At 40.6% G+C, this 13,494-nt stretch overlaps 1 protein-coding gene across 1 annotated transcript; it reads right to left on the bottom strand.

Moving 5' to 3' along the window:
• Positions 1–800: 800 nt before the first annotated feature.
• Positions 801–7,063, bottom strand: TUBAL3 (tubulin alpha like 3). Its single transcript, XM_019644535.1, has 3 exons — positions 6,769–7,063; positions 3,558–3,710; positions 801–2,146 (listed from the first exon to the last, which is right to left on the bottom strand). The coding sequence occupies exons 1-3, from the start codon at positions 7,061–7,063 to the stop codon at positions 1,182–1,184; spliced, it is 1,413 nt and encodes a 470-aa protein (XP_019500080.1). The 3' UTR covers positions 801–1,181.
• Positions 7,064–13,494: the final 6,431 nt, after the last annotated feature.

Here is a 13,494-nt window from a genome sequence, read left to right as displayed (position 1 = left end):
TTAGGATGTAAAAGCACTTACCAGGAACCTGTTACAGATGAAGCAGCAGTTCTGGGGTCCAGGTGGCACATTAAGAAGGTGCAGCAGTGCCGTCTGATAAATCCCACAATAAGACACACACTACTACACCTCCAGCCAAGGCTGTAGGGCCCACTGGACCAAAAGCACTGACCATGTCCTGGCCAAGAGAAAATAATTGGAGGACTAAGGTGGAAAGGTAAAACCACAGATGAATGAAGCACCTGAAAACTATCTACCTTCAGCTCATGAACAATGCCAGCCCAAGTGACACCTTTGCACTATCACTCATATATTTACTTTAATTCCAACTATTAGTCAGACTAAACATCATGGATTTTAAAAATCTGGCTAGTGATTTTAATGCATTTATAGCTATTTTGTCCATATTAAATTATAACTCCTTTGAAAAGGGGGTTGTTTAATATCAGAAATTAATCCTAGGAAGTGTTTTTTAAACTTCAAATCCTTGGGTCACACCCCCTCCAATCCCCAGGGCTTCTCATTTAGCAAGTCCGTAGTGAAGTTCGAGAGTCTGAGTTTTTTCTAAACCTCTGAAATGGCTCTAATGCAGGGTTCTACAGGCCACACTTTGAGAACACCTCCTCAAGGAAGGGGAGCTGAAAGAGATCACTTTGCCTTCTGACCTGCAGAACACAGAGATTCCGATTTGTGAAAGGCCCAAAAATATTCTTGTTGCTTGTTTGTATAAAAAGCAAACTGAGAGTATATGGCCCACATTTGGAAGAAGGAAAAGAATGCATACTGAAAATGCTCATTATTTAATCAATGTACAAAATATATAGACATGGGGGAATAACATTAATAATCAATACTGTGCTGTTTTCCACCTCAGTCACAAGAAAGGGAAAGCATTAACATTAGGGTTTCATAGTCTCTTGGTTTAAAAAGCAAAGAATAAGTCAGGTTTCCATTCTGACAAAAAAAGAAAAAAAGATATAACCCAGAAATTCAAAGGACTCCAAAACCTTAGAAGGTTCACAGGTCATGGTCCTGAATTACATTAACAGACAAGGAAATATGTGCTCACTGTTAACATTAGCTCATTTAATTTAGTGTGGGACCTTGGGTCTTGTTGATTTGATTTGATTCTTCTTCTAATCACTAACTGTACAATTGAGAAGAAAGCACGACACTTCAACTTAACATTCATTTTCACCATCATATGTAAAACTTTGGCCCACTTCCTCATAATCCTTCTCTAGAGCTGCCAGATCCTCCCTGGCCTCTAAGAACTCCCCTTCTTCCATGCCTTCTCTGATATACCAGTGTAGAAACGCCTTCTTGGCATACATGAGGTCAAACTTGTGGTCCAGGCGAGCCCAGGCCTCCACAACTGCCGTGGTATTGCTGAGCATGCAGACAGCCCGCTGGACTTTAGCCATGACCCCCCCTGGCATCACCGTGGGCGGGTGGTTGTTGATGCCCACCTTAAAACCGGTTGGACACCAATCTACAAACTGAACAGAGTGCCTTGACTTCACGGCTGCAATCGCTGCATTCACATCCTTAGGGACCACATCCCCCCTGTAGAGAAGGCAGCAGGCCATGTATTGCCCCAGTCTAGGGTCACACTTGACCAGCTGGTTGGGGAACTCAAAGCAAGCAGTGGTGATGTCTGACACAGAGAACGCCTCATGGTAGGCCTTGTCAGCAGAAATGATAGGGGCAAAGGCTGTCATGGGGAAATGTATTCTCGGGTAAGGTACCAGGTTGGTCTGGAATTCAATTAGGTCCACGTTCAAAGGCCCTTCAAACCGGAGAGAAGCAGTAATGGAAGACACAGCTTGACTTATCAACCTATTAATGCTGGTGTAAGAGGGGTGTTCAACGCCAAGTTGATGATGGCAGATGTCATAGAGGGCCTCATTGTCCACCATGAAGGTACAGTCCGAGTGCTCCAGGGTGGAATGGGTGGTGAGGACTGAGTTGTAGGGCTCTACCATGGCAGAGGAGATCCTCGGGGCTGGGTAGACACAGAACTCCAGTTTAGTCTTCCTACCATAGTGTATTGAGAGCTGCTCCATTAACAGAGATGTGAACCCTGATCCAGTGCCTCCTCCGAAGCTCCGGAAAATCAAAAATCCCTGAAGTCCACTGCATGGCTCTGCCTGGGAAAGGAAATGAGATGTGGGAACTCAGCCAAATCAGCCCAGAGGCAGCGGCAATGGTGGGACACAGCAAGTTCAGGAAGTACTGGTTTACCATGATCAACTACACCACAAGCATATCTACTTGGACATGTACTTGAGTGGTTACTTCTGGGGTGGGAAAGCATTTAGAGGTTTACTCTAAGCAAATCATAAATATTCAGCTATCTTCCACTGCCCTCCCTGAATTAATCTGTATCTTTAGGTCTTTATCAATAACAAAGAAAATGACTAACAAAACATTGAAGCCATCTAGTCCCCCCCGCCACCATGGTAGATGAAGTGCCTGTCACTTCTATGCCCAACCTACTGGGCTGGTGTAACAGGCATTGTATTACCTAATCATTATGCCAAACACCAAAATATTTACTCAAAAAAAGGTTCTCCAGACTCAAGTCCTTAAAGAATTAACTGTCAATAGAGTAACCAATCTCCAGGTAGGATGTGCCTCCTGTTAACTTTACAAATATTGGTTACTATTGGAAAATGAAAAGTTTTAGAGTGCTTTGGAAGTCTCTGATAACAAGATAAACCATGAGTTAGCAGAAGCAAGAGTAAATGGGGGCTAGTCATAAAAAAAATTGTTAAAAAAGATGGAAATTCTGCCATTTGTGGCATGGATGGACCTTGTGGGCATTACGTAAAGTGAAATAAGTCAGACAGAGAAAGACAAATACTGGATGATCTCACTCATGTATGGAATCTAAACTTGTAGAAATGGAGACTAGAATAGTAGTTTCCAAGCACTCGGGGGTGGGAGAAATGGAGAGATTTGGGTTAAAGGGTCCAAACTTTCAGTGAGAGAGTAAATTCAAGTTCTAGAGCACGAATGTACAGCATGGTGACTATAGTTAACAATTCTGATTGTATACTTGAAAGTTGCTAAGAGAGTAGATTTTAAGTGTTGTTACCACAAAAGAAATGAAAAATGTAATTATTTGAGGGGATGGATGTGTTAACTAACCCTATTGTGGTAAGCATTTCACAATATATAGTATGTGTACCAAATCATGACATTGTCCACCTTAATTTACACAATATTATGTCAATTATATCTCAGTAAACCAGGGGGAGGGGAATAAAATAAAACATTTCCTCATAAATCTAAAAAGAAAATAAAAGAGTAGATGGGACTGTACAGAAAGTGTGAAGGCTTCTGCCAACCTTCCTGTGTAACAAGGTGTAATCAAAGCCCACATTGGGACACTTCCCAGCTGTGAGCATCGCAGGAGGTTCCAAGGAGACAGGTTGGGTGGCGACGCGATGATGTGGGTGGTACAAATGCTGGTGATGCTTGGAAGGTGTCCTGCCAGATCCCAGGCACTCAGGCATTCGCCCCCCAACCCCAGCTCAGGAGATAGGAGCCACTTGCCAGTTTTCGCATCCTCTCTAGCACAAGGTCGATAACCTTTGATCCCATAGAGTAGTGGCCTCGGGCATAGTTGTTTGCAGCATCTTCCTTCCCACTAATGAGCAGCTCTGGGTGGAAGAGTGAACGGTACTTGCCTGTTCGAAGCCCATCTGTGATTTGAAGAGAGGAAAGCAGGTCAGCCATTCCACTCCGTCCACTGCTAGCCCTCTGAGTTCTCGCACAGCCCTAGACCGTGGCTCCCTTCTGTCCCCCCCCCAATGTTGTAAAGCAGTGGATTTAAAATGCTGACTTGGCCTTCCTTAGTCTAGGAAAAGGTATAACTCGTCCCTATAAATTGTAAGTATGTCTTTCTGTCATACACTCTTTATTAGTTTCTTAGGGCTGCTGCAACAAATTACAACAAACTTGGCAGCTTAAAATGAGAAATTTATTCTCTCATAGTTCAGGAGGCCAGCAGTCCAAAATCAAGGTGTGGGCGCAGGGTTGCTTCCTCCTCTGAGGGAGAAACTGTTCCGGACCTCTCCCCAAACTCCTGGGGACTCTTGACAATTCCTGGAGTTCCCGGATAGCAGTGGCATCACTCCCTTCTCTGCCTCCATCATGCATGTCCCTTTTCCTGTGAGTCCGCTCTTCTTATAAGGACACAGATCCTTGGACTCAGGGCCCACCCTAATCTAGTGTGACCTCCCTTAACTAAGTACATCTGCAAAGACCCTATTTCCAAACTAAGTATATTCTGGGGTTGTGGGTGGACGTAGATTTTTGGGAGACACTATCAACCCACCACACATCCTGCGGCATTTGGGCATTTTAAGACAAGTATTTCTATCCACAAATTGTCAACTGTGTGCTGGAAAAGCATACCAATCTAAATTATTAGTAGAATGTTTTAAAAGAGGCTTTAACGAAGAAGGGGTGGCACTCTCAAATGCCCACACAGCTCAAATGCAGTTAACACAAATGCATGAAGTAGGAAAATCAGTGGGAAGATGTTGGGAGCATTCAATACAACCAAGTGTATCTCTGCCTGGTTTCAACGCCTTTTCATGGAATGTGGAAATGTTGCCCTGGTTACAGCAGGATGTTGCATAGTTAATAGCATGTGTTCAAGAATGAATTTCCTGGGCCGGCCAAGTGGCACGTTGGTTAAGAGCTGGCTTGGAACGCCAGAGGGCCGGTTCGGATCCCTCATATGAGGGCCAGTGACACTGCCCTCCACAGCTAAGATGCTGAACAACAGCTCAACCTGGAGCTGGGCTGCCGTGAGTCGCCGGAGACTGGGCAGCATAGGCCGCAGCCCCTGCTGCAGTGGGTTGCCATGGGCTACCGTTTGTAGCCAGCAGCCAGTGTGAGCAGCCAGCAGCCACCGTGAGCAGCCATCCAGAAGCCAGCAACTGATCTGCCTTGCCCAGGAAGAGCACAATGATGGTGCCAACTTGGTCCAATGAAGCAACGTCCTCCACAACTAGACTGAAGAACAAAAAGGACAGCAGCTTGTCTGTTCCCCCTCCCCCAATTCCCCAGCGCTGTTCCCATCCCCCAATTCCCAAAAAAATCTAAAAAAAAGAAAAAGAAAAAAAAAGAATCACTTTCCTGCGTTCATATCTTGCCTTTCTCACTTAGCTATAGCAGTCTTTAAGCCCCAATTATTTCACCTCCCAAATAAGCATAGTAACAAGACCCACCCCACTGAGTTATTATGAGGATTAAATGAGGTTGTAGAGCATAATGCATGGCTCATAAAACAGGAATTATAAATAATAATGATAAAACTGACTTCCTGACATGGATTTATGCAGATTTATCTCACTATATGTCATTGGCCTGGACACTATAGTTATCTACAGGTAGTCCTAGAAGCTTACTGCCTATGAGGAAAAGCTTTAAGTTTCTAAGAGTAAGATGACTGTCAATTCACCTTGCTCTCCTGCATATGAATTTCTAAATCACAATTTTATATACCCTCAATGTTTAAATTTACTAAAATTGACTTCAAATGACTTTTGACTCACACACACACACACACACACACACACACACACACACACACTACTACCAAAGTTGGGATTTTTAAAAGATAGATTTATAAACAAGACATAAGTGGGCATATGACACTGGATGGACTCTTTGCTTCTCACCAGGAGCTCTAAGGCTGAGTTCAGTCTAAGGAGGGAACTTCTGGAAGCCTGCTTCTTCATGGCAATGTCCAATTGAGATATTGAGGGTAGTTAGCTCCACAAATCTTGCAGTGAAACCCACTTTTGGGAGATCAGCACTGCCCAAACCATCTACTCCAACTTCCAGGCACTTTTCCACATTGCTCAGAGACTTTAGTACCTGGCCCAGCATCCTGAACCAGCATCCTCAGGGACTTCCATGGGTATTAAACATGATTATTTGATGGTGCCTTGGTTTCCTTACCCCCAATGTTATTCAGCTCCACTCTACTTGAATCACCATCACTCAAAACTGTCCCCCAAAAATCATAAACTTGCAAAGTCCTTTCTCTGAGCATACTCCCTTACTTCCCCCTATGTAGGTCCACAACTCAGCCCTGACTATCCTTTTAGCCTACTCTCCCATCACTGTCTTACTCATACCTGAAGTTCCAGCCATACTGAACACCTCCCAAACTTGCATGGTCCTCCATGCCTCTGTGAATTTGCAAATGCTGCCTGAGGAGACTTTTTATAACTCCCCAGGTACTCATCCTGCTTCGATGATACTGCTATACGTCACAGAAATTTCTCTTATTGTGACATTGCATCATTTGAAATTGAGAGTTTCTGGTAAAAAAATGGTCATCCGGTGGCAATTTTATATGGCTTACTATTAACACATCTATTAGTGCTGTTATAAATCCTTACATTTTCTTCTCCACTTGGTTACGCTGCTTTTCTGTTAAAAGAGAATGGCTTTTATGAGAAGGAAGCCCTGGGGTCAAAGTCAGTTGTACTCTCATAACTCAATGATCCAAGGCAAGTTCCATAACCTTCCCAAGACGCAGTTTCCTCATCTATAAATGGAGGATGACAACAATGTTTCCTGACAGAGCTGTTGAAAGATCACTTGAGCCTTCCTGGCTGACACCACATGATCCTGTTCAGATAGACTCATATCACCTGACAATCCCACCCACTGACACTTGATTTGTTTGTTTTGATTGTGGACTTGGTCAAGTACGCTGGAATATAAAACTTACATTACCTATAACAGTTGGCTCCAGGTCCATGAAGAGTGCTCTGGGTACATGCTTCCCAGCTCTGGTCTCAGAAAAGAAGGTATTGAAAGAGGCAGCCATAGACGCCATCTTAGCCTTTTCCGACCGATCCTTTTTACTGTCGAGAACAGTGCCATCTGGTTGGATCCCATGTTCCAGGCAATAGAGTTCCCAGCAAGCATCCCCAATCTGGACGCCAGCTTGGCCCACGTGAATGGAAAGGCACTCCCTCTGAAATAAGCGGTAGTAACTCAGAACTGAGCAGGACTTTTTAGATCTCATGAGCCACATCACTCAGCACTTCTGCTTACAACTGACAGAAACCAAGCCAGCTTATGCCAACAAGAGAAATTTATTCTAAGGCTAATTAAAAGTGTCTCATGGAAACCCAAAACCAAGATACAGGTAAGCTTTAAGAACGATTGAACCAAGGACTCCAATCCCATTAAAAGGTTTTTTTCAACAACATAAATTAATTACCTATTGTAGGGTAGGCTAAGAATGAGTGAAGACTATCTATAATTATATACGTACAAAATCAAGCTGTCCCACTAAGAAAAAAATTAGCTAGTTATTGGAAAAGAATAAAACCAAAATCAATATATAGCCTTGACACATATTAAAACCCATTGCAGATAAAGATATTACCTTTTTATATCTTGAAATTTTATATTTACTCTCCACATGTGCTCTAAAAAAGGAAGGATGTTCTAAGCTTAAAAGCAGTGGAAAATTTGCCAAGGAAACATGCTATAGATTTAACAACCCACAACTAGTTACATCTGGGTAGTAAGTGATTTCTTTTCTTGTTTAAACTTGACTGTTTCCATTCACCCTCATCGGCCTCCACTCTCCTATCCTAAATCACCATTCACATTTTTAAAAAGGCAAATACTTTTTTTTGTAATTTTTTTGTAATTTAAACAAACACAAATATCTCCTCATTTGAGAGTTGAGTTTTGATTACTATGGTCATGGAACACATTCCCAACAGTAAGAAGCCTGTTTTCGGCATCATAAGGGCCCTTTACGCTGTTTGCCTGATACGCTGATAGGCAACCCTCCCGTAGTCCAGGGCTGCACTTTTCCAAGGTCTGAGATTCAACTACAAAAAGATCTCTAGTCAGAGGGATGGAGGGAAGCCTGGCCGGTCACACCCCTGCAATCTGGCTTAGACTCTGTTCCTGCTGGGGCATCAAACCCTTGAACTTTGTCTCCTGGATTCATGAGGCATACACACCCCTCTTTGCTTTATGAGGAATTCAAGCTCACCTCCTGGGTACTTCCTTTTTGTTTCTTCTCTGTGCAGCCATGAGTCTCATGACAAAAGCTGTGAACTTGATTAAGAAAGCACTTCACTTCAGACCAACCAATATTCCAACCTCTGGGGCACAAAATCTCAAAAAAGAATTCCACCACAACAGCCTCCTCACACACCTTTCTTCCCTCCTGTTGGACTTCAAATGATCTCAGTACATCAGCTACTGTCATCAGGATCAAAAACTACTGAAATCCCTAGATTCAGGTAAAAATTGAAAATGGGGCGATTCATTGTTTTTACATCATGAAAACCACTTGCATGTAGATTTCTCTCACAGCGCCTGTGGCCTGTGCTCACAACATTCACAATAAAAATAATCACCAACATAAAAAAAAAAATTGCTGGTCTTCATGTGGTCCATGTGGATGGAAAAGGGACCACATGTTAAACCTGACAAGCTCAGGAGACTGAAAATAACCACATAGGATTGTGTGAACATAAAAAATTCCTAACTAAGGTGTACCATGGTGGGAAGTCACATCTTTAGCCTGAAGTTTCCTTGATCAGGTCAATCTTTGCCTTAAGTGAGCCTGTCTATTGTCTTTTTGCACCTAAAATGACATCCTTGGAATGTCAGTGATCCCTTTTTCCAGACCAGAGCAGGAAACTACAGAATCCCTCATTGTTATTCCTGTCCTGATTACCATCTCTCTGTGCCCTAAAAAGCGAACTATTGTGTTGTCAAAAAAGTCATGATGTATTTTTTTTATGTTTTTCTTTGCAAAAATGCGTCATGACTTTTCCAACAACCCAGTATTAACTATCCTGTACCCACCTATGTAAAAGAGTACCTGCCTCTCCAATTTACTTTTATCCAATCCCAGAGATTTCCCTGCTTTGCTTTCTCCCACCCCCTTAAACCTACCACCAGTGGATTTCATGTAACCCTCCTCATTTGATTCTGTGTATAAAATAAACTGCAAACCGCCATTTTGCAGAGCATTTTCTCAATCCGTTGAGATTTTTGCTTCCCAGCAATTGTCATCAGTGTGGCTCAAATAAACTCTAATACATTTTCTCTTAGGCTGGATTTTTTTTTCATCTACATCCATTACCCATGTGGTCCAGACAGAGAAGTGATACCGTCCATCCTCTGCAGGAAAACTTGGCCCAACAAGGACCAGTCTTGCCCCCGCTGGCTTGAGAAGCAGCAGAGTTTATAACATAACTGTGCCCCAGGGCACCAAAGGCTGTTTTCACCTTATTCTCCTCTTAGTCTTTCCCTCTTTTCCAAACAATCTGTAAAAATATTAATAAAGCTATAAAACAATAAAAGGTTTGTAAAAGGCCCACTGAATATCAATTTTGATAAGTGGTTATAAGAAATAATACAGAAGATCGCCTGTACCCCTTATCCATTTTCCTCAATGGAAATACCTTACAAGACTATAGTCAATATCAAGCCCAGAATACTGAATTGATACAGTCAAGACACAGAACATTTCCATTGCCACAAGGATCCCTCGTGTACAAAGGCATCATTTTTAAGAGCAAAACAATTTAAACATCTTTAAATTGTTGGAGAGAGAGTCCAGTGGGGGTGAGAAGATCAAAGATGAAAAAGCGGTTTGAAAGATTGCTTCCATTTAAGAATAAAAAATTCTAAGATACTAAATATTACTGTGACTGGCACATAAGAGATTAAAAGGAAAGCAGATCTTAAAAGGTGGTCCCCAAACAGAATTATTGAGTTGTTGGAAAAGTCATACCCATTTTTGCAACGAAAAACATAGAAAAAATATGTCATGACTTTTCTGACAACCCAATATTTAAGTAACTATATTCATTATCATCCCCAAAGGACTAAACTCGAGAGAGGACAAAGATATCTGTGCACTTTACCTCCTAGCACTTATCAGCTTAGCGATGGTAACCTGGGTCTGAAGTCCCCAGAAACTCTAAGAGCATAACTGAAAGCAAAGCAATTGATTTCTATAGAAAAAAAACAGCACACCAAGTCTCAAACAAATACAAAAACTAAATGCTTGTGCACTTCAATTAAAGGCAATGAGCAACTGCAAATCAAATAAGCTTTCCCCCACCCCAAAGCAGTAAAACTACAGCTGAATAGATAAGGGCTTATTCAAATCCGCTTCAAACTTGGCCATTGAAAGAAACAAATGACTCTTTAAATTTTTCTTCTCTCGTATTAATAATTTTTTAAGAATTGCTTGGTGGAGAAGAGGGTCAAATATGATGAGTAAAATTTGCTACAACACCAAAGCAACACTATCAACAACACACAAGAACGGTGGCCACTTACCACCACTTACCATGCTGATCTAAAGGTACCCCCAGTGCCCTCTGGTAATGACTGACAAGTATGCACAGGTGAGTCTTATCACAGGATAGGAAGTGACTCCACCTGAAGGCTGAGCAGCTGGCTTCACTTAAAGCAGCAACAGCCTCTTTTCAGTGTTTCAACTCTCTAGTCTCAAAGTAGCTGTAGTGGCCCAAACACCCTGAGATAAAGCTGTAATTAACTGAGATTTGCAAAGGAATTAGAGGAAAATGAGAAAAATCTCTTTTGTAATATGATTTTTTAAATGAACCTTTAAAAAAAGTCATTTCTTTTTCCCTTGAAAAACTAAGTTTGAAAAGAAAAATGTTGCCTCAAGGAATAATAATTGGAATTTCAAGTCTGGAGAGGTCTTCTGGCGTGGTAGTTTTATGTGTTAATCTGGCTAGCCCACAGTGCTCAGTTATTCAGTCAGACACTAATCTAGGTTTTGCTGTGAAGGCGTTTTGTAAATGTGGTTAACATTGAGAATCAGTTGACTTTAAGTATAAATTGCCCTTGGATATGAAAGACAGTTCGGGGAATATAATTAATAATGTTGTAAATATTTTGTAGAGTGTCAGATAGTCACATGTCTTGCTAGGGAGACCGCATCATGGGTGGGGTAGAGGCTTGATTCTGCACTGTACACCTGAAGCTGATGTTGTATAATATTGTATGTCAACTATAAGTGAATACATACATATGTATAGTCATGGGACGTGGAGTATAGTGTGGGAGTGGAGTCAAGGGAATTGTAATAGATATGTATGATATTGCGGGGGGAAGTAGGGCAGCGGATTGGGTTGTCATTTCAAGGGGTAAAAAGTATAACTATTGCACTGTGTTGTACAGCTGAAACTAATTCTAAAAAATGTGTATTTCACAATAAAAAAATAATAATAATAAAAAGATTGCCCTTGATAATGTGGGTGGGCCTCATCCAATCAGTTGAAAGGCCTTAAGAGCAAAAGAGCAGCTTCAGTTCCTAAGCAAGAATTTCCCGTCTGCCAGTTTGCCCCCCTCCCCCTCAATTTCAATCAGACTCTACAACACCCATAGTCACATAAACCAATTCCTTGGAACAAACGTCCATATATAAATACACTACTCCATTATCTCACATATATAAATAATTCTCCATATACAGTGGGTGCCCAAAAAAAAGTATACACATTTTAAGAAAGGAAAAAGCTATTAAAATTGTAATACTCAATATATACTGATAACAAAAGATGAATACAAGTCACGTTTGACTTCTGCAATTACAAGAGGTGCTCAAAGTGGTTACCATCAGCATCCAGACACTTCTGATTATTGCAAACTACCGCTTGAGCAACACTGACCAAAGTGTCCACTTGTATGCATTTTTTTTGGCACCCCCGATATATACATATACACACACAGCACATATGTATAAAACGTCTTAAAAGAAAAAAGTATGTGTGTGTGTGTGTGTGTGTGTGTGTGTGTGTGTGTGTGTGTGTGTGTGTGTGTTCTGCTTCTCTGATAGAACCCTCACTGACACACAAGGTGGCTCTCCTTAGGTCCTGAAAAAGGGTGAAAAAACTTGCAAGCATTAAAGTGCGGTGTCTACAGTTAGGATTTCCTTTCTTTTCAAAGTTCCTTTCTTAATTATTTTTTAATATAAACTAGTCAATTCACTGGCTAAAGTAATGAAAAAAGGAAAACCTTCTAAGAAAGAAAATCTTGTTAAAAAAATATCCTCAACTCTGAGAAATAATTCTGATTGATGTTCTGACATTTAGAAGTCATCTTTGCTAATTCTTTGTTGGCAGGTCTGACTGCCCCAACCCAAATCACTTTCCATTGTCATTCCCACACCCACAATGCCCACATTTCTCCTGTTTTCATCCCCATCCTCCTCTCCCATTACTAACATAAATAAGTATTTTACAGCTTCACTGGCCTCTTTGTAAAATAGTGTAAGCATACAAGAAATTAGTCTCAATCTACTTCTAATTAATAGTGCTTTTTCTGGCCACACATTTTTCTTCTCAAGTTTTAGTCTTCTTAAACCCTACAGTGAACACTCTAATTTCTAATTTGTTTGTGTATCTCTTATTGGAATACCTGAAAGCAAACCTTTATAGTAAACAGATGATTGATAGATAGATGCAAAAAAATGAAACTTCTCCACTCCTACACATACACACACACAATAGATTTTTTAAAAAAACAAACCTGATTTCAAATTTTCTCCCCCATTATGCCTATAAATACTCTTCAGCTTAACAGATAAGATTATTAAGTGTTATTTTTTTTCATAAAATAAGTTTACCATAGAGGAAGCTTCCCATTGGCAGCTTAAGAAATCATAGCTTCGATAACTTTAAAACATTCTTCTAATTCTGATTTTTCTGTAAAACATGAGTCTGAGGGCTTGATGAAAGAACTGAAGTATCTATGATGCAGAGTGGTAAATCAGACTGTTGCAAGTGGCAGAAGACAAAAAACACGGAGCTGGCAAGAACTGTGAATTGCCAACATTTTTCCTCTAAAACCCGAGTTATATACAGCTGGTATATACTGTGTGACCTCACTGTTGCTACAACCAGCACATGTATCACTTGGTAAGCAATTTTACAAAAATAGAGTTTGACTTATTTAGGTAATGTAAGAAAACAGATTTTAGAATTATTGATTTACATATTAATTTATATTATTTTAGAATTATTGATTTACATATTAATTTATATTAGTGTTCTAGTTATTGAATATATTTAATATCAACCTACATGATGAGTGGTGTCATTGTGTAAGGTCAAAGATTTTGGAAATGATCTTTGAGGATGTTCCCCAATACAATATTTGTAAATCTATGATTGTAAATCTATGATTAAAAAAATTTCAATAATGTTTAGGTCCAATTAAGATAATGAGAATATCTTCTCAGGAAGGAAAATGTAGAGTCTGATTTTTATAATACATATGAAAGCTGAAACTTAATCAATTCCCTCAAAACTTGCCCTAAAGCAGCAGTTCTCAACCTTCCTAATGCCGCAACCCCTTAATACAGTTCCTCATGTTGTGGTGACCCCCAACCATAAAATTATTTTCATTGCTACTCTATAACTGTAATTTTGCTACTAT

Source organism: Hipposideros armiger, unplaced genomic scaffold, assembly GCF_001890085.2.
Source record: "Hipposideros armiger isolate ML-2016 unplaced genomic scaffold, ASM189008v1 scaffold_88, whole genome shotgun sequence".
NCBI lineage: Eukaryota > Metazoa > Chordata > Mammalia > Chiroptera > Hipposideridae > Hipposideros > Hipposideros armiger.
The sequence above is the reverse complement of the archived record's forward strand: the minus strand, read 5'-3'. Positions and strand labels throughout refer to the sequence as shown.